We start from the raw sequence: 22516 nt of genomic DNA on the forward strand, positions 1-22516 counted from the left end.
GGGTGATTCAAGGGCTATCAGTGAGGTAAGTTGCTTGAGCCATAATACTTGTATATATGATGATTTTCCATTGTATAAACATGTAATTAGTGAAAATGAGGGGTTAAGGCTTGGAATTTTTGGAGAGTAATTTAAGGATTTGAAGGACCAAACGATGTCGGATTTTGATGAATTTGGCATGGTTAGATTCGTGAGTGAATAAGCTTTCTAGTTTCGTGAATTTTGTTGGATTTTGAGACATGGGCCCGGATTTGAGCCAATTTCGGGTTTTGGTCTAATTTTATAGCTTTTCTTGTGGAATTCATTCCATTGAGCGTATTGATGGTATTGTACTGATTGTGAGTAGATTCTGAGCATTTGGAGGCCGAGTCCAGAGGCAAGAGCATTACGGGGTAGAGATTTGACCGGTTCGAGGTAAGTAACAATTGTAAATCTAGTCCTGAGGGTATGAAACTCTGGATTTTGTATCATTCTACTATTTTTAGTGACGCACATGCTAGGTGACGGGCGTGTGGGCGTGCACTGTTGGGAGTTATGACTTGGTTCGTCCCATAGCAACTGTAAAGTTGCATACTTTGTTGAAACTATATGATACTTATATGTTTTAGAAAGAGTTTCTGTAAATTGGGCTAAATGCCATGTTTGGGCCTTGTGTCATTGCTGTTTGGACCCTTAGGGGCCTTTTCTTACTATCCTCTCATTATTTTCGATTGAAAATCTATACTCAGTCATGGTTATACTTGTTTACTGCATAACTCAGTTTTATGACTCTATTTTGATGCATATAAATGTTGTTTTGGGTCGAATGCCCTGTTTTTACTGAAATACCCGAGTGGCTTGAGAGGTTTATGATTAAGTGAGGCCGAGGGCCTGATTTGTGAGGATATTTATGGGATCGGGCTGCACGCCGCAACATGTTTGATATAGGCCAAGGGCCTGAGTGATTTATGCCATGATTTGTCTTGATATAGTGCTTGGGCTGAAGGAGCCCCTCCGGAGTTTGTACACAGCCCCAGTGAGCGCATGTACCTACTGAGTGCGAGTGCCGAGTGCTGAGTGACTGGGAGGCATGAGTGATTGTGAGGTATGCCCGAGCGGTAAGAGTGATTGTGAGGTATGCCCGAGTGGCACGAGTGATATGAGGTTTGCCCGAGAGGTTGTATATGAGTGATGTTTTGCCCGATGGGCTGTTTATGATTTCATCATTTTTGCTCACCTTTGCATTTTTTCTGTCTGAAAACTGTTGAAAAATATATTTAAATGATTTTTACTGGAACTGGGTTTAAACGAGATGTTTTGATTCAAATCCTGATTTTAAAAGCATGTGGTATTTTACTGAGATTTTCCTGATATGAATGGTATATGCTTTATTTCTCGTCACTACTACTCAGTCTTTATTTATTCTTGTTACTTACTGAGTTGGCGTACTCACGTTACTCCCTGCACCTTGTGTGCAGATCCAGGTATAGCTGGACATAGTAGTGGTTGTTGATTGTTCTGATTGCAGATTTTTCCGAGGATAGCAATGTAGCTGCCTGGCGATCGCAGCCCTCCCCTTCTCCCTCTTATCTTCCTCTAGTTGTATTTAGCTATTTTTCAGGCTGAGTTAGCCTTGATATTGTTAGACAGATTGTAGTAGATGCTCATGACTAGTGACACCCCGATGTCGGGCTTTTCCTTCCGCACTTTTATTTTGATTGGAACTCCTTTATGAAGGTTTTTATGTTAAATAATATTGAAATTATCTTTGAAATGAAAAATATCGGTTTGTTTTAGAAATGAGTCGGCTTGTCTAGTTCCACGATAGGCGCCATCACAACAGGGGTTAGTTTGGGTCGTGACAGGGTTGGGGATGCTCCACCTTCTCTATAGAACCCCAAAACTTAGCCAAAAATGAAATTTCTTTCTCTCTCCTCGAATCCCCCTCTTTTTATAGATAATAGCCTACGTAGGCAAATTGCGTAGCCTACGCAGATTGGCTACGCAGGCCTGTGTAGCCTACGCAGCTTAAGTCATCCCCCTCACTTCCATTTTGTTTTTGCCTACGCAGCCTGCGTAGGCTACACAAGAAGGCTACGCAGGTCTGCTGGAATCCTTTCCTCCCTCTTAGCTCAATCATTCCAATCTATGCCTTTAATCATACAACTTGAGGACCTTAAATCCATCTTACCTTCATACCTAAGTATTGTAATGATCGTATTACCCTCGTGTGGGTTCACAAGCACTTCGAGGTCTCGCAAAATATTCTCTTAAGCTCGAGTTCGGCTTAATCTTGTTAGAAAATTTTTTTGGGGCTTCACAGGGAGAATAAAAAATAGCTAACTTTACAACTCATAATTGAAAAATAGTCACATGTTAAAAAATAATCAAGATTTAGCCACTTTTTCATGTAAAAATAAAATCTAAACAAAAATATCCTTAAAAATTCGGGAAAATTCCAGCATAATATGCTGAAGTTTGATTTTTTTACATATGAGATTCCAGCATAATACGCTGGAATTTCATAATGTGCTAGAGTTCCAACATAGTATGTTGGAGGTTTATACGCATGAGTTCCATAATCAAGCATATTATGCTGGAACTTTTCGTGTGCCGGAGCTCCAACATAGTGAAAGTTTATACATTAGAGCTCTATAATTCACCATATTATGCTCGAACCTTCCGTGTTTCAACAAAATAGTAATTATTTTTTAATGACTTTGCAAACATTAGCTATTTTTTAACTAACAGGTGTAAAAACTGGTTAACTCATGCTATTTTAATCAAAAGTGAAGCTTTTATGGGGCCATGTACCCATGTTACATACAAATAAAGTGGAGTAATTTGTATTTTACCTTAGAAGTTAATAATATAATAAGTAATGATAAAAGACAAGGGACCCATGCTACAGAAAGTAGAATTGCAAAGAAAATCAGGATATGGGCATCAAAGATGAGAAACAGAGGTTCCCCATACAAACCCAAGCCCAAAGATCAGTCAATTGAAAGACCTAATGACTGACAACTTCCAAGTGAGAAAATGCCCAAAAAATTTATTCTGGATCAGTGGGACCCATATCCCATGTGTGGCCATATTTATAGCAGACTGGTTCAAGCCAGTTGAGTCATAAACACTTGTTTTCTTACCCTTTTTACTACGACAGATTGATCCAAAATTCCAAACTGGAGGAGGATCTTATCTGCCCAATGTCAAGGGAGTAAGTGGAATCTCTGACCAGGAATTTGTTTACGTGGACATTTTACACCCAAATATAAGTTGTTATGCCTTTGTCTAGTTTTCGATTCAATACAAAACATATACCCGTCTTTTGTTCCACTGTATGTGATAAGTACTATTTTTTTTTAATTATTTCATTTGAGAAAAAAGTAATTTGGTACATAAAGTATTATGCGATGCACTCCGAAGGTATGATGTAGATAACCTACTATAATGAACGCATGACAAAGTTTAGAAAATAATGATTATTTCTTTGTAATTGCACATGATGAATAATATTTGACTCGCAAGAGAGTTACTCCTATCTAGGAAATAGAGGTAAAAACTTACCCATCGGGTGTTAATACTAAACAAATAAATACATAACATGTGTTTTAATATAAGGTTTTCTAACTTGATCATGATTAATTAATATATATTTTTATCTCGTTAAATTATTTAATCATAATAAATTATATAATTTAATGTATAAACACGGTGCAAGGAGTAATTTTTACTGAAAATGGAACACCCTTTATACCATTTTGTCAAATAAAAACAAGCTCATTGGACCCCATAAATAGACTGATGAAGTGAAAGTATTTACTTATTGCTATTGATCAGTTGTATGAAAGCTTCAGGGATGGAATCTCCCTTCTTCCCATTGTCCTTCAAGAATCTTGATTGCTTTTTGGGGTATTATCATATTTAGCCCGCGATAAAATTATTTATATTTGTTAGTCGAAAAATATATAAAATTTATATAATTTTAGTATATAACATACAATATATATATATATATATACAAAAAGTATCTTTTTTGGGTTATTATTTTGATAGCGACAATACAATGTCATTTCCTACTTTTTCCTTCCTTCACTTGTCACTTTCATTTTAACAAGTGTTGGGATAAAAAAAGTTGCGGCAACCACGAATATAGGATTTAAACTCTATAAGTTTAATTTTTAAGGCTTTTAAAACTGAATCTATTGTATCTTTAAACTTATGTGTTCAAATTTATCATTTGTGACAATTCTAGTAAACTTTTACATATAAATTTATGTTTCGCGTAAAAAATACTAGATTCAGATAAATACTAATCCGGATCATGAAGCCAAGAGTGAAGTAGTACGAATTTCTAATTTATTATTTGTCTTTTTCAAGCTCTTCAAAGTCATGGAGTGCACGACATAGGGACCTTTCATGTGCTTGAGCAAAAGTGCAGCGTGCCAAACTTCAGCAACTTTTCTGGGAAAAGTTCACGCGCCCCCAAAAAAAAAAAAACTTAAAGGCAATGTTTATAATTTAGAAAATCAACAGGTTATTTTAAAATAATTAATTCTAAAAAGTTTGTGATATGTAAAACCTATATATGTTTCAAATATTGAAGTTCGTATTTTCGAAAAATTAAAGAATTGAGTTTTGAAGCCACATCGAAAATTAAATGCATTGGTCATAGTTAGTAGCACAGAAACTTAAAAATTATACTATCTTTTTGAATGATAGCATTTAGTTTCAAGTCGGAATTACATATATATACCAGCTCCAAAATACTTAACAAGTGTTGTATTTGTTAAGATTAATTATTCACTTAGCTTAGCTTAGTCACTAGCTTAGTTATTGGAGCAGAATTATTAGTGTTAGCTGTCATTTAGTGGAACGTATTAGTTAAATGACAGTTGTAAAAGCTTTAGTTAGTGGACTTCATTTTTCTTAACATTTTTGTTTTTGTATATAGTGGACTCTCCACTCAGATTTTAATTTTGAAGAGAAATGAAATTCTAGAAGTTTCACTCTCTCTCCTTCTTCATTCTCTTCACTGTAACCTCCCATGACGTAAAAGTCCAGTTCTCATCACCATTAAAGCTTAGCTGAGGCTTAAGCTACTATTACACTAACGAATTTAATATGGTATCAGAGCAAGAAGCGTAAGTTTGGACTCGTCTCTTTGAATCTGTTAGTTCTAATTCCGTCAATCTCGGTCTCAATCAGATCGCACACATGCAAGTTCATTTTTCATCAATTTCAAACTTTTCTGTTTCTATAATCACTTGGAAATTGCTTCTAGATCTGTAATCATTGTTTTCTAGTTCTCAATCATTTAGAAATTTCATACTGTACGAGATGACTATTGTCGAAGATGATGATCAATCTACACCGACCATGGCTGAACCGCCTAATCAGTCAAGTGTTAATATCAATAGTCCCTTGTATATGCATCCATCTGATAATCCCGGAGCAGCGTTGGTTCCTGTTCCATGTGATGGTTTTGGATATCGATCATGGAGAAAGGGTGTAATGCGAGCCCTATCAGTGAAAAATAAGCCGGGATTTATCAACGGGGAATGTAAGAGACCAGATTCAGACTCATCGAAATTTCGACTATGGGAAAGATACGATGACATGGTCACTTCATGGATTCTAAACTCCTTAACTAAGGAGATTGCAGATAGTGTTGAATATGTGACAGATGCATTTGAATTGTGGAGAGAACTTGAAGATCGATATGATCAAACAAATGGAACAAAACTCTACCAGATCCAAAAAGAAATCAATGATCTATCCCAAGGAGCCCTTGATATCACTGGTTACTACATTAAAATGAAGAAGTTATGGGAGGAACTCAACACTTTAATTGTCAAATCTCATTGCACTTATAATTGTACATGTGGAGCTAAGGAAAGCATGTACAAAGCTGAGCAGGATAAGAGGTTGATACAGTTTCTTATGGGATTGAATGAGACATACACTATAGTTCGAGGCAGTATACTCATGATGAATCATCTTCCTTCAATTGCCCAAACTTTTTCATTGCTAATTCAAGAGGAAAGGCAGAGAAAAATCAAGCCAAATAATCATTTGGCTCTAGAGTCATCAGCTTTAAGTGCTAGCACAAATAGACCCGGTTCATTCAAGACAAACTATTCTCCAAATAACAATCATAACAACATGAACAGACCTTTTTGTGATTATTGTAAGAGACCAGGGCACACCAAGGAGAAATGTTATAAGCTTCATGAATATCTTCAAAGTTTCAGTCAGAATCAGAATCCAAATACAAATCACAATCAGACCTCCAACTTCAATCAAAATCCTAGACAAAGTTTCAACTACAATCACAATTCCAACAACAACTAGAATAATTGGTTCAATAGAGGAAATAGAGAAGTGGCTAATGTATATGTAGCAACCACTGATACACAACCTGCTGAAATTGAGAACAACTCCACATGTGTTTATTGGTTATCCTTTCAACACAAAGGGGTACAAAGTCTTGAGTATAGCCACTAGAAAGATTCATATCTCCAGAGATTTAGCCTTCAATGAGTCCATCTTTCCTTTTGCAATCAACATTAACATATCTCCTCAGTCATTTGTCCCTCATTCAATTCCCTTCATTGAGTCTCTATGTGAACAACCCTCTGATAGTACAAATATTACACAACTGTCTGAAGATTTCAATGATCAAAGGAGTCCTGATAGCACATCCAATCCTATGTCACCTATACATATAGCTTTCCCATCATTTTCTGCGGTACCCTTTTCTTCATTACCTGATTCACCACAATATTGTTACACTGAACAGACCCATGCAGAACATGTCCAATTGAGGCAATCTCAAAGAACTCATAAAACACCTATCTATTTGTAATATTATGTACATTCCCTTCCTCACCTTAAAACAAATTCTGTTATCCTAAATGCCTTATTCTCTATGAATCACCACATTACCTCTGATCTACTAACCTCTAACAATTAGACTCTTGTGAGAAATGTTTGTCATGACTGGGAACCATCATCATATGAGGAGGCAGCCATTGATCCTGCATGGCAAGCAGCAATGACACATGAATTTGAAGCACTATATTCTAATGACCTAGTAACTTTGCCACCTAGGAAGCAAGCAATAGGTTGTAAATGGGTCTACAAGGTGAAGCACAAAGCAGATGGCAACATTGAAAGGTTCAAAGCTAGGCTGGTTGTTAAAGGCTACACTCAGTAGGCAGGAATTGATTATACAGAAACATTCTCACCAGCAGTAAAGATGACAACAGTAAGGGCTTTGATAGCTACATCAGTTAAGAAAGGTTGGTTCATATTTCAATTAGATATGAACAATGCTTTCCTCCATGGAGACCTCAATGAGAAGGTGTATATACAGGTACCACCTAGGCTTGTTGTGGATGAAACGGGATTGATTTGTAAACTAAACAAATCTCTTTATGGCTTGAAACAAGCCAGTCGATAATGGTATGCAAAGTTGACTGAGGCATTGTGTTCAAAGGACTATATACATTCCATGTATGACTACTCACTTTTCTATAAAAGAAATGGAGAATCCTCAGTATATGTTGTAGTATATGTGGATGATGTACTACTCACTGGAACTGACCAAGAGGAAATTGCACAACTCAAAGTATTTCTACATGAACAATTCAAGATCAAGGACCTGGGGCAGCTGCACTACTTCCTGGGATTGGAGATTATGTATAAAGATGATGGGGTTATTATATCTCAAAGGAAGTTTGTGCTAGATTTGTTAAAAGAATACAATTGTTTGGATTACAAACCTTGTTCTTCACCCTTGGATCCCACTATAAAGTTGAAGGCTAGAGAAGGCACAATCCCACAGGATCCTACCTATTATAGAAAGCAAGTAGGTAAATTGAATTTTCTAACTAACACCAGATTGGACATTGCATATAGTGTCCAACACTTGAGCCAGTTTATACAGGAACCTAGAGAACCTAATCTGAAAGCAGCATTTCATCTGCTCAGATATTTGAGAAATGACCCTACTTTGGGAATTTTCATGTCAAATAATGGAGATCACACAGTTAAAGCCTATTGTGATTTTGATTGGGCAGCCTGCCCGGATTCTAGGAGGTCCATTACAGGTTATTTAGTGCTACTGGGCAACAATCCTATCAGTTGGAAATCTAAGAAACAAGAGACTATATCTTTATCTTTTGCAGAAGCAGAGTATAGAGCTCTCAGGAAAGTAGTATGGGAACTAGTATGGTTGAGCAGACTATTTGAAGAACTGAATGTTCCTTTTTCCTTACCTATCTCAGTATTCTGTGACATTCAATCTGCACTGCACATTGCAAAGAATCCAGTATTTCACGAAAGGACCAAGCATATAGAAGTGGATTGCCATTTTGTGCGTGGTCAATTACAAGCAGGCCTAATTTCTCTCTACCACATCCGAACAGATAATCAGCTTGTAGATGTTTTGACTAAATCCTTGACCGGGATCAAGCATAGTGCTACATTAGGCAAGTTGGCTGTGTTCACCACACCTCCAACTTGAGGGCGTGTTAAGATTAATTATTCACTTAGCTTAGCTTAGTCACTAGCTTAGTTATTGGAGCAGAGTTGTTAGTGTTAGCTGTCAGTTAGTGGAACGTATTAGTTAAATGACAGATGTAATAGCTTTAGTTAGTGGACTTCATTTTTCTTAACATTTTCTTTTTTGTATATAGTGGACTCTCTACTCAGATTTTAATTTTGAAGAGAAATGAAATTCTAGAAGCTTCACTCTCTCTCCTTCTTCATTTTCTTCACTGTAACCTCCCATGGCATAGAAGTCCAGTTCTCATCACCATTAGAGCTTAGCTGAGGCTTAAGCTACTATTACACTGACAAATTTAATAGTATTTACCACTAATGTGATGATACTTTTTGTTTCAAAACATTTTCGAGTTAATTTACATATAAAGAAGTAAATATTCCATGACCGAATGAACTATGAAGGAAACTGAACGTAATATTCATTGTTTAACAAAATATTTTTACAACTTCTTAAAAATTTAATTTTACGTACTCTATACAATCAACCCTTGTATTTCTTTTATTTTTTCCCATCTTATAAATCAGCCCATGTAATTAAGAATGAAATATGGACATCCTTTTTAACTTAAAGAAAAAACAAAAGAGAAAAATATGAAGGTCGAGTTGGATTAAAAGCATTTCATATATATTGACTGGCTATTACAAACTTATTTCCGTGCAAGAAATGGAAGAGGAAGATGCATCATATCACCTAATATCCAACAGCAATACTCTAAGCATCGTTTGCTCGTTTGATTAGAAAAGTTTCCAAAAACTTATTAATATGTTTAAACCGAACCAAAGGGATTAGGTGTGATCTCAACTTAAGTTCTTTTTGGAATTTCCTTCTTCTAGTCTAGTATTGATGGACTCATTCATTGCAAAATGTTATCAGTATAAAAAGAATCTAAACTATAATCTTATCCAAGTGCCAACCAAATCAGGGTTATATGTCTTTATCATATTGGCCAATTCGTTTGACCTTTACCCAAAACGTAAATTTGAAGGCAAAATAATCGATAGAGAAAAAAACAAAAAGCAAGAGAAAAGAAAAAATCTTTTGCCTTCTGTTTTTCTCTGATGGTCACAAAACATAGCCAGATACATCAAATGAAAATATCTTCCTCTCTTTAAATAATCTAATACGACTTTTAATAATGGCACAAAAGATGCTAATACTACTATTACTACTTATAATTTATTGAAAACAAGATCACCCTCATTGCCGTTTGGAATCTGGAGAACTCCTAGTAATTTAAAGTAAAAAATTTATCTGCGTACGCGTTTACACCAATTTAATAAATACATGACACATGTATTTATATATATATTTTTATCACTAAATCATAATTAATTTATACATTAATTTATACATATTCTTACCGTAAGGGCACGTTTGGCCATAAAAAAATCACTTTTTTTGGAATTTTTTTTTTTTCGAAATCAGTGTTTGACCATGAAAATTTTAAATTTCACATGAAATTGAATTTCAAAATTTTTCGGAAATTCAAAAAACTCCAAAAAGTTATTTTTCAGAATTTTCACTACAAATCACTCATAAAGATTCAAAAATAACTCTATATTGTATTTATATCCAAACACAACTTTAATTTTTCAATATTATTTTTAATTTTTTTTTCCCCAGAATTTCACAATTCTTATGTCCACACGCCCACTAAATTTAATAAGTATAATTTGGTGTAAAAATTGAATACGGATAAATTTTATCGTAATTTCATGAACTTTCTAATCACCACTTTGAATATTCTTATTTTATAACAATGTCTCATTAAGAAGCATTATTGACATTCCTATTTTTCGGCGTGAATGACCCCACTGAGCTGTATCACTGTATTAATGTTAATACTAAATTGATCTTTTGTAATTTTGTTCCCATATTACTTTCACTGATGACTCATCACTCATGACATGGTGTATCTTGGGTTTTCTGAAGAAAAGCACCAAATCAGTCACATAATTATAAAGACAAAGAAGCACAAGTTGCACTAGTTTGGATCAATTTTCATGTTAGCCTATGGGTGGCAGTCATTGCATCGAGATCGTAGGATTTAATTAAAAATTGCTCAAGTTTCTATTTCGATGAGAGAAGAATCGTTAATCACTTTGAGATATTAATCTGTTCTTAACCTAAAAAATATAAGTATCTTTTTATTGAATACCTTTTCTGTTTGACAATGCTGCGGCTAGGGTCAGCTTGTGCATCTAATCTTTTTTGATTATTCATTTAGTGTCTTGTATTTGTATTGGAGTCCGACTAATTTGGATTCACCAGAAGATTCACCGATAACTATGCAATTTGATTTACACAAATAAAAAAGGATTATTTAGCCTTATTTTTTTTCTTTTGTTTGTCTCTGACCCCAAAATTCTCTTATGATCGTCATTCCATATTTCTATGTCGAGTAGTACTATTTGGTGCAATTTATTTTGTTTTCATTTAGTCTTACTTGTTTAGTACTTACTACACATGAGTGTTGTCTCCCCTGGTCTATATTAATGTATTTGGATTCAATTTTAATATAATATCACAAAAATAGCGTAGTCAGAGGATCGGTAGAATTTAAACTGTAAAAAGCTTAAATAATAATCTATTGATCTCTAAAATGAAGATCCTATGATTCTTTACTATAATCTCCTTTTTTCTTCATCTTAGATGTAAATATAAAAAGAAAACGAAAAAGAAGAATGTTTTGTTTTTACTTGAAGATCTGTTTAAAAAGAAATGACAGGAAAAAGGATAAAATTTAAAAAGAGTCCACCCAAATATTTATTACTAGTATATTTGTGGGGGTGGGTCCCGCTGACGAAAACAACAACGCCCGTCTAGTTTTTAATATCTAATCACATCAGGAAACGTGTCCATCTTTGATACCGTGTAATAGTAGATAAGAATCTCATCTGAAAAATCTACCACTCCACTAGTTGGACAAATATTAGAATCTCTATTCTCTTGTATCTTTTACCTGTAAAATGCACATGATAACTGTAATATTTTCTTCTTTTAAGTTTTAAGCTTTATACATTGATCTATAAAAGCATAATCATTTAAATTATAGCATAATTATTAAAAAAAATTATGTCAGTACATGTTAAAATTTACTAATAATGAAAAAGATCTTTACATTTTATATAATTAATGTACTTCTCTTTTTCTCTCCTAACTAATGTGGTAGTTGGAATCTTTTTTCGAGTTAAAAAAATACTAAGTAGTTGGTTTTTTTTTATTCCATAAAATATTCAACGCCTATTTGTTTATGTTTTTTCTATACTAAAGCTGTCTATGAACAGTATGATGTTAATTAGTTTACTTTGGAGGTGATGTCACATATTCCGTCTGTTTAAAGCTTTTGGAACTCGTCTAGGGCTCGTCCCAGAGCCAAGACACCATCAAAGCGCTCTGAGGCACACTTGCAGGGCTTAGTTATACGAGGCTTACGCTCAAGGGCGGAGCTAGAGTGTAGTCAGTGGGTTCGGCCGAACCCAATAACTTTGGTTCGAATTCTGTATTTGTCTTAAAAAATTTATTGAATATGTACAATTATTAATTTAGAACCCAGTAAATTAAAATGATTAGAATTCCGAACTCATAAACTTGAAATCCTGGCTCCGCCTCTGCTTACGCCCAAGCAACCGACTGCGCGCCTTGAATACGACTACGTTCAACGCTCGAGTCTTGCCCAATAGTTCTTACACAATTCATGTGTTAAATTCCCTAATTAGCTTTGTTGGCCCTCGTAATTCTATAACAAATGAATGATATAAATTATATTCATATGTAAAAATATAATAATTAGGAGTAACTCAAATAACGAGACATAGTATTGCGTATTATTTGATTGAACATCGCAAGAATGAATTTTATTTGAACATTTCTTTGGGAAATAGATAGCCGAAATCTGTATCTTCACTTGCCATTGGTCTTTTATGTCTTAGTTCCACATATCTCAAATTTAAAGTATTTTGTATTTAATCGTGAAGGAATAATATTTTAAATTACAGTATTGATTAAATTTATCATATTTATTTTACTTTCAGGGAGGTAAAATATGTAGTTTGATAATAATTTTTAAGAAACTCTTATTTTTTAATTATTTGAAAGTTAATTACGATTGATTGGTGTCTCATAACTTTAATATTAGTGCATTATTTATATTTATAAAAAATGATCGATACTTTTGTTTCTATGAGTTTCTTTATTCCTTTTTAATTTTATTAATTTTAATGTACTTTTTATATATTTTGTGTTATTATTTTATTTTATTAATTTATAAATTTAACGATCCATGGGGATTACGCTCCGTGCCTCAAAATTTTCATTTTGCCCCATATTACGTAAAACGCTTCACTTCAAGTCCCCGCCTTTTAAAAACACTGATATTTCCTCGTCTATACAAAGGAAAAAGCAGAAAAATAAATATTTCTGTTTTAAACTACCTGAAGCCTGACTTTCGAAGATAGGATATTGCGTTTTGTATTTAGAAGTAAAATATAGGTTTTCCATCTTGATCGATGCCATCCAATGATGTAACGAATTGAAATAAAACAAGTGTTAAGCGCAAAAATTTAAAAAAGAAAGACGATTTATTAAACACATTATAATTTGACTGAGTGTCTTAACAAGTATAGTAGTGGAGTAGTATTTTATTCATCTTTATCAAAATAAAATTTCGTTCCTTGAGCTCGAAAATTTTATTTTTTAAATTCAAACTCTCTTGATTAAAGATTTAAAGTTGGAGAACTGAAGATATCTTAACTATCCACCACATCTTATGATGTGTGAAATTCAATTAATTTGTCCTTTTCCTAGCTAACTTCCTATTTCTAATTTCTTTTTTTCTTCATTTTCATATTTTCCAACAAGCAGTAAAATACTTATCCAATTATTGTACATACGTCTACATTTCCAATAATATCCCCTTTCCTTCCTTTATAAACAGTCTTTCTTCTCCACCTTTTCCCCAATCCTTTCTTCTCTTCCCCCACAAAGCAGGAAAAACACCCAATCATGGCAACTCTTAGCTTTACTCTCACCATATCCCTACTTCTCCTCCTCTTCTTATTCTTCTCCACCTTATCTTCCGCTTCCGACATGTCCATCTTAACCTACGATGAAAACCAACACTTTCGAACGGACGATGAAGTCATGTCCTTGTACGAGTCATGGCTAGTCGAACATGGAAAATCGTACAACGCCTTAGACGAAAAAGACAAGCGGTTTCAGATCTTTAAAGAAAACCTAAGATACATAGATGAACAGAACTCTGTTCCAAACAAGAGTTACAAGCTTGGTTTAACCAAATTTGCTGATCTGACTAACGAGGAGTACAGGTCCATGTACTTGGGTACTAAAACCAGTGATCGTCGCAGGTTGTTAAAGAACAAAAGCGATCGGTATCTTCCTAAAGTTGGGGATAGCTTGCCGGACTCAGTTGATTGGAGAGAGAAAGGTGTTCTTGTTGGAGTTAAGGATCAAGGAAGCTGTGGTAAGTTAATTGGCTATGGCTTGTCTCTTTCGTTTATCTCTGTTTTTTTGGTTAATGGATCTCAAATTAATTAGATAATATTTTCGTAATTTAATTTGTTATTAAAGCATACAGAGGGCTAGTTGGTGTTCGGTGTTCCACTACCATCATTAATTAATATATACGAACTTGACAAACAAAGGAAATCATACCTTACTGTGCTAAAATAAATAAATACTCTCTGTTTCACTTACACAAAGTTTAAAAAAAAAAGAAAAAAAAACTTTTGAAATATTTATTCTTAAAAGTTTAAGGGCAAAAGTTTTGTGAGTCCGCACTGACTATAAAATGAATAAAATAAAAAGATTAAAGTTAAATTATTTTTAAATATAAATGGTTATTCATTATTTTCTATATTATTAGATTAGAATCGGTATCAAGAATTATTTTCTATGGTATTAGATCAGATTGAAATATTTTCTCTGTTCATAAACTCTCATGTCAATAGTGTGGGGGAATTCAATTCTAGTCCTCTATGACTAGAAAGCCAATATGTGTGTCTACGCATAAACGATGAATACCTATATGTTTTTCTTCGATTTTAATTCATATACTTTGATAGTATTATTTTTTATAGTATTAGTGTAATTTAATGATCAGTTGTAACAATTTATTATTTTATAGTTTAAATAGTTGTATGCCCTTATTATTGGATATAAAGAATTATGTCATAGATCAACTTTTTTACCTAATACTAGTATAACAATTCTTCACATTTTTGGGGCTTAATCATATTATTCCCCGACCACATCTTTTCTTTTTTCCTAGTCATTATTCCCTGGCCCCATCTGTCCATACGCATGAGCAATTATCGGGTGAAAAGCTTAACAGCACAACTTGATAATGATAGAAAACGCTCACCAATTGATGCAGAGTTTTGGCAGTAGAATATTTGTTAGTTGCTACAATATTTAATGTGCAATTTGATGTCAAATGGTACACGAAGTCTAAATACCATGTGACACTGACGTGTATTCTTTATTAATGCCTGCATATCAGTTGGTTTTAAAATTTCTCAATTCATTATTTATGTTGTATGGCTCAATATTTGTGTATGGAGTAATAATCTATGGTTTAAATGAACCAGGGAGTTGTTGGGCATTCTCTGCAATTGCTTCCGTTGAAGCAGTGAACTCAATAGTAACCGGAGATGTGATTTCACTATCGGAGCAAGAGCTGGTGGATTGCGATACTTCCTACAATGACGGTTGCAATGGCGGTCTTATGGACTACGCTTTTGATTTCATCATAAAAAATGGAGGAATTGACACTGAAGAAGATTATCCTTACACAGGCCGTGATGGCAGATGTGACCAGTCAAGGGTAAGTTTTGGATTCTTTAACTGAACTAAATTCACTTTATTTATTGATTTATGTAGTGAATTGAAGATTTTTTTTTTGAAACATTTGTATCATGCAGAAAAATGCCAAGGTTGTTACCATAAATGGGTACGAAGATGTTCCTGAAAATAATGAAAAGGCACTGCAAAAGGCTGTTGCAAGTCAACCTGTGAGCATTGCCATTGAAGCTGGTGGCAAAGACTTTCAACACTATGTATCGGTAATGTTTTTAGTCTATCTTTTTCCCTAAACAGAGAAAATACAAGTGAACTTGGCAAATTTTGTTAATCAGTTAGTTATTCCAAAACTCACAACTAAGGAGGAGAAGTGCAAGAAACGTATCTTACAACATTGTGAAGATATTGTTTTTCTAGTAAAATGTTTTCTTTTTATCCAAGACAGTAGGTCTCTTTCGACCAAGGAATATGGCATATTTAAAGTACATCGATAGTGTAATTTTTTTTGCATTGCCGGCATATATAACTTGTAATCTTATTGAAAAATTCATTAGTTAGTAAAATATTAAATATCATTCCCTTTATCTTTCTGAGCCGAGGGTCTTTGGAAATTGCTTCTCTGCCTTATTAAATGTAGAGTTAAGGTCTGCATACACACTACCTTCCTCAGACCCTACTTGTTGAATTATGTTGGGCCTAATGTTGTAGTAGTAAAATACTAAATTGTCTTACTAACCTTACTACCTCAAGTAATTTTGGCTGCATGAGCACTGCTATTTAAAAGTCGAAAACTATGATTTGTCAATGATCACAGCATACTATTCTATAATAAAATTATGTGATGAAGTTCTTATTGCCTATTAGTTATATGGTCTAATACATATCTGTAATTCCTTTTGGCATCACATGTCTGCAGGGTATTTTTACTGGAAAATGTGGAACTGCAGTGGACCATGGTGTGGTTGCTGTTGGATATGGTAGTGAGAATGGTATGGATTATTGGATTATTAGGAACTCTTGGGGTGCTTCTTGGGGAGAGAAAGGTTACCTTCGCGTTCAACGTAACGTCGCCAGTTCTAAAGGTTTGTGTGGATTAGCCATAGAGCCTTCTTACCCAGTCAAGACAGGCGTAAATCCCCCTAAACCTAGTCCATCTCCTCCATCGCCAATCAAGCCACCTACTCAGTGTGATGATTATGCTCAATGCCCTGAGGGTACCACTTGCTGTTGTGTCTTTGAATACTATAACTCCTGCTTCTCTTGGGGATGTTGCCCTCTTGAAGGAGCCACTTGCTGTGAAGATCACTACAGTTGTTGTCCGCACGACTATCCTGTTTGCAACGTTCGTGCAGGCACCTGCTCAATTGTAAGTGACTCGCACTTAGTATTTCTGCAGAGAAGTTTGATTTCTATACATTGATCGTCTAAAGAATTTTGATATTATCAGTGTAATTTAACTGGTTGTGGCATGTTGCTCGTCATTTTTTCTAAGTCAAATATCCACTATTATGATTAGTGTATATATGATTTATTCTTTCCTCATGCGATTTCTTTTATTGTTGCAGAGCAAGAACAACCCACTGGGAGTGAAGGCAATGAAGCACATTCTTGCTGAACCAATTGGGGCCTTCATAAATGGAGGAAAGAAGAGCAGTTCTTGAAATTTCACAAGCACCAGCTATGTGGAATGAGGTGAGAGAAGGGTCGACAGAGGATGTAAAAATCATGATTGTTCTTGACGATCGCGTTGGTACATTGATTTGCAGACCTCATTTCCAGTAGAAAGTTGTAGAAAAAAGATAATCCATAATCAAGTATTACAAAGATGCTGATCTATGATTTGTATATATTGCTTATTTATTGTTGTTGCTGCAGCTACAGCAAAAGATTATAGAAGGATTATTGTTCTGCTTTGTCTAATTATATAAATAATCCTTGTTTCTTGGTATGAAGACTCCAAGTGATATTTTCATCAGCCTGTTTATTCTTTCACTTGGGCATCGGTCGGTTCGATTGTGAATATTATCGGTTTAGCATATCGGTTTACAAATATGATAAACCGATAAGATATTAGTTATCGATTAATCGGTTATCGATCATTATCGGTTTATCCGATAAGATAACTCAATCTAGAATTAAGCAAAAAAGAGAAGAGTAAAACAGTTTTAAAACTCGTTTCTGGCCACAACTAAAATAGTTTTATAAAACAGGATTATATCGGACAGTAGATACAACTAATTGTGCTAATCTTCCTGCTAGCTTTGACTTAATCCGGCTCCTGTAATACAATTGTTGTATCACATGTCTTACTAATTATGCTAAAATAATTTTATATAAACAGTTTTATATCGACAACTAATATTCAACGTAATCAACACTGCATTGAACAAAGAATCTGCAACAAACATAATCAAACACTACATTAAACAAAGAATCTGCAACTAATATTCAACATAATATTGCTGCTACAATTTTCAAGTTTCCAACACTACAAATATCAATATAATGTTGCTGCTAAGCCATAAAATTTACAACTAATAGTTCAACACTACAACTAATAGGGGTGTCATCGATAGAATCAAACACAACTAATAGTTCAAACATATTAATAACAATACAAAGTAGTAGCAATTTCACCTTAAGATTAACAAATCCAAACATAGTACTAATAGTTCAAATTCAAGTTAACAAGACAACAACTACTCAATCCTTATAGGCTTCACCAAATTGCCCTCCAAACAATGCTCAACATGCCTCATTAAGTACTTGGTGCATTGTAACATAAAACAAGATGACAATGACTATATCTTACTTTCCACCATCCATCATCACCTTCTTCAATCCTTTCATAGTGACTCCAAACATGTGAGATAGCTTTGAGACCACAAAGTCGAGGCATGGTTACACCTATTAAACATAAAAAGAAAAAATATTAAGTCAAGTAATATTTGTAAACATACTATGTGTTATATAAGTTGAATAATTAACTTACCAAAGTTTTAACTCACAACTATCTAAGATTCTACACATCATCATCGCAGGTTCGTTTCCAAGTTTGGCAAAATCTATGAGAATATATATTAACAAGTCAAACAACAAAAATATTAAATAAACTATTTATAAAAATAATATACAATCAAATAAATTAAAATATTGCTACCTTGTTCTAGTTGCTCGAGAACATCTAAATCTTCCTCAACACTTACAGGTAATGGTTCACTCCGAAGCCAATCTTGAAGGCATACTAGAACTTCCACCAATTTAGGAGTCAATGAACTCCTAAATGAATTAAGAATATGCCCTCCAGTGCTAAATACACATTCAGATGCAACACTTGAAATATGAATAGATAACACATCCCGAGCCATCTCAGCAAGAATGGGGAATCTAGGTGAGTTTACTTTCCGCAAAAGCAATATATTAGAGTCTGCTATTTCATTTTCAACTTCTTCTGTAAGATATTTTTCCAATTCTGATTTAGAATCTGAACTTCCAATCCCAGCTTTATGTCTTTTTAATTCTTCAAAGAAAGAACCAAAAGCTCCTCCGCTTTGGACACTAATAATATTCGCTAAAAGCGATGAAGTAGAAGTTTTCATTGTGTCCAATGAAGAGTTGGATAAACATAAAGAAGGACGACAACCTTTATCTTTTGAATGAGACTTTACATACTCATCAAATAATGAAGTCATGTATGTATGCACTGCCTTCGCGATAATTGGCCCTTTTTCTTCAAACATCTTCGCAAGTACAAAACTAACAGAATCAAACTTATACCGATGATCCAAAACACATGAAATGAAAATCATCTTGTTCATTTTTTCTGGATCACCCCAATACTTATCAAATTTCTCCTTCATCTTCTTTGCCATTGAACCCAAAAAATATCTTCATTTAATATCAATTGTTTCAAGTAAATAACAACTTCACAAATTTCAAGAAAATGATGATTTGATGTAACATAAAGTGAGCCAGATACCTTTAAAGTAAGCTTATAAAAGATTTCAAGAAATTTTGTCAATTTCTTTACATCCTCCCAATCACTACTCAAACGTGTACCTGCAGGACTTTCATCCACAGTATCAACAAACTCAAGATGATGTGACAAGCCAATATCATGATCAGCATATTCTAAAATTGCACTCTCATATTCAATAGCCCTATTCAACATCAAGTATGTAGAATTCCACCTTGTAGGAACATCCAAACATAAAGATTTCCTAACTAGATTTCCTTCATCACAACATTCCTGAAACTTTTTCCACCTAGCAGAAGACTGCCTGATATATCTCACTGCTTGCCTAATACATTCAATAGACACAATTGATTCTTTTATACCATCCTGAACAACAAGATTCATAATATGAGTCATACATCTCACGTGAAGGTGCTTACCATTCATGGAATTGGTCCCCAATTTAGTTAACTTCTTAGAAAGCTCCTTCACCGTCACATCATTTGAACTAGCATTATCAACTGTGACAGTGAAAATCTTTTGTAACCCCCACTCTTTCAAACAATTAACAATACTATTTGTCATATCTTCACCCCTATGACTAGAAATTGGACAAAAGTTGATAATTCTTTTATGCATTTTCCATTCACTATCAATCCAATGAACAGTAATACACATATAATTTATTCGTTGTAAGGAAGTCCAAGTATCAGTGGTAAGGCAAACTCTCTGATCTTTAAAAAGCTTCACCAACTTACGTTTTTCCTCATTGAAAAGATCAAAACAGTCACGAGTCACAGTTCTACGTGAAGGAATTCGAAAAAAAGGTTGTGCAACTTTCATAAAATTCATAAAACCTTCCTTTTCAACAAAGTTGAAAGGAAGTTCATCAACGATCACCATACGACACAAAGCCTTCCTACATTGTTCTTGATCAAATTTCCAAGGAACAACAACTATATCACCCTTATTACCCCCGGAACAGGTTGAAAGGCTAATTTTGATTGACTTTTTGCAACATCTAAAGGCATTTTTTTTTACAATTGGTCATATGTGTAAGCAGTGATTTCGTACCATTATCTTTTGTATCAACAAAATATTCTCTTTTGCAATGTTTACAGACACCCTTTTGATTTCCTTCCGAATCAATAATTTGGTCAAAATGATCCCATGAAGGAGACCTTTTTTTTCTTTGTCTCCTTAATGTCGATTGAACTGATTGAGATTGTGCTGTCGCATTTGAATTAGAAGCTCCACTTTCACCAATCACCTTATCAATTATGATATTTTCAGCCATGCGTTTGTGTCACTGTGAGTTTGAATTTAAAAGAAATCAAGCAGCGAGGCAACAAAATCTTAAAAACAAATTGAAAGCTTGAAAAGAGTTGACACATTAGTTAACAGGACTTTGGAATACAAGAAAAATAAAAGAGCAATGTAATGCATGGTTATTCCAATGCAATCACAAGTAAAACCTCCCGATCCTACGCAATACAAAGTATTTATCATTTATCAAATTGAAGGTACATGCACATATTTGAGCTTAAAAATTCATTGTTCTTAAGAGTTACTCAAGAAGTTGAGCACCAAATGAAACTAATCAAATGTGTTACTACTGACTGCACACTGCAGTACCAGTGACTTCTTTTGAATGGTGAATGCACTACCAGTAAGGTTCTATTTTCATGACAAAATCTTAAAAAACGAATTAAAATAATTTAGACATAAGGCAACTGAACAAAATACATACTGATTTTATCCTACACCTACTTTCTCTGTGATTTTACAATTAATATTCTCAGAAGTTTTTCATTCTTAAAGCTGATTCTACGATTTCCTAGTATAAGACTTCGTTGGAGCAGCATAGACAATTATCATATAATCACAACTCCTTTGCATACCACTTGGAGTGCTTAACGTGGAAGACCAACTTAAACTTGACTAGAAATTGTTAAATGAGTTCCATGTAAACAATGAAGATGAAGCAACTAAAAACTTACACGAAGAACGAAGATGAAGCTGAAGAATAGGCCTGAGAAATATAAATTGTGAAGCAATTGAAGAGTGAAGAGTCTGAACTCTAAAGAATGCGGCTGAGATTGAGGCTGAGGCTGAGGCTGAGAAAAAATAGGAAAGAATGAAGCCCTAGCATATCTGCATATGTATATACTTAAGGGTAAAGTAGTAATTTCATTAATTCTTATTGTGTTATCGATTAACCCAATAATAAAATTGTCAAATCGAGGCCCGAACCGATAACCCAATAGTGAAAAAATTCTAAACCGTTACCTAACCGTTAACCGAATAAATAATTAACGGTTCGGGTTATCGATTTTACCCGATATATGCCCAGCCCTATTCACTTGTACTTGCTTTCAACAATAATATCAAAGACTATTTTCTGCACCTTTTCATCACACAGTAGTATTTATTTATTCCACCATCTGTTTTTTTCTGCCCCTATTTTTTCAAGATTGAACAAGTATTCATTCTTTCTCCTGACATAATACTGGTACGAAATGATTCTAAACCTGTCAAAATTGGATAGTAGAAAGACTATCCCCAATTTGAGTGAAACTTACAACAACCCAAAAAGGAATTGCAGTAATCAAGCAAACTAAATCACATTGAATAGAGTGTTTATTAAACAATTCATCAACCATAGGACCGTACCCTGTATTCGAAGTTCAAAAGACCATGATTTTGAGGCATTGAAGCTCCTCCAACAATAATTGCCATTTGCCATACATTCTTTAATCATTCAGGATAGCAGATTTCAATGATGAACTTCTATTGGTGCACATTTATCGAGTCTCATTTCCTAGAGTATTTAATAATTATACTTAGAGCGCAAGATTGTAAACAACTAGAGGAACCTACTCTATGATAAGCAAATAATGAACAAGTCATTTGCACCCGCGGACGTGTTATTTCACTGTCATATCAAGGAGTATACTATTAAAAGTATTGAATTATGAGTGGAAGATGAGACTATTTGCATTCTTGAGGTTGATATTTCGAGATGGAGTTCTCAGTTTGGCAGGGTATGAATTGCCACTTTGAAGCATCCCGTTTGAAATGCAAGCTGCAGACTAGACGGAGGTAGCTACCCATGCTGAAGCTGCCAATTCAAGTATGAAGTGTTCAACTGTTGCTATTTGGGCTTATAGGACGGCTTTTTAAAACATCAA

At 34.2% G+C, this 22516-nt stretch overlaps 2 protein-coding genes across 2 annotated transcripts; both read left to right on the forward strand.

Moving 5' to 3' along the window:
- Positions 1 to 5319: 5319 nt before the first annotated feature.
- Positions 5320 to 6333, forward strand: LOC107781609 (uncharacterized). The gene has a single exon (XM_016602345.1). It carries the CDS (start codon positions 5320 to 5322, stop codon positions 6331 to 6333), a length of 1014 nt encoding a protein of 337 aa, XP_016457831.1.
- A 7222-nt stretch (positions 6334 to 13555) lies between these two features.
- On the forward strand, positions 13556 to 17031 carry LOC107781604 (low-temperature-induced cysteine proteinase-like). The gene is made up of 5 exons (NM_001325317.1): positions 13556 to 14033; positions 15160 to 15395; positions 15493 to 15633; positions 16287 to 16736; positions 16936 to 17031. The coding sequence occupies exons 1-5, from the start codon at positions 13556 to 13558 to the stop codon at positions 17029 to 17031; spliced, it is 1401 nt and encodes a 466-aa protein (NP_001312246.1).
- The last annotated feature ends 5485 nt before the right edge of the window (positions 17032 to 22516 follow it).

Source organism: Nicotiana tabacum, chromosome 15 (assembly GCF_000715075.1).
Source record: "Nicotiana tabacum cultivar K326 chromosome 15, ASM71507v2, whole genome shotgun sequence".
NCBI lineage: Eukaryota > Viridiplantae > Streptophyta > Magnoliopsida > Solanales > Solanaceae > Nicotiana > Nicotiana tabacum.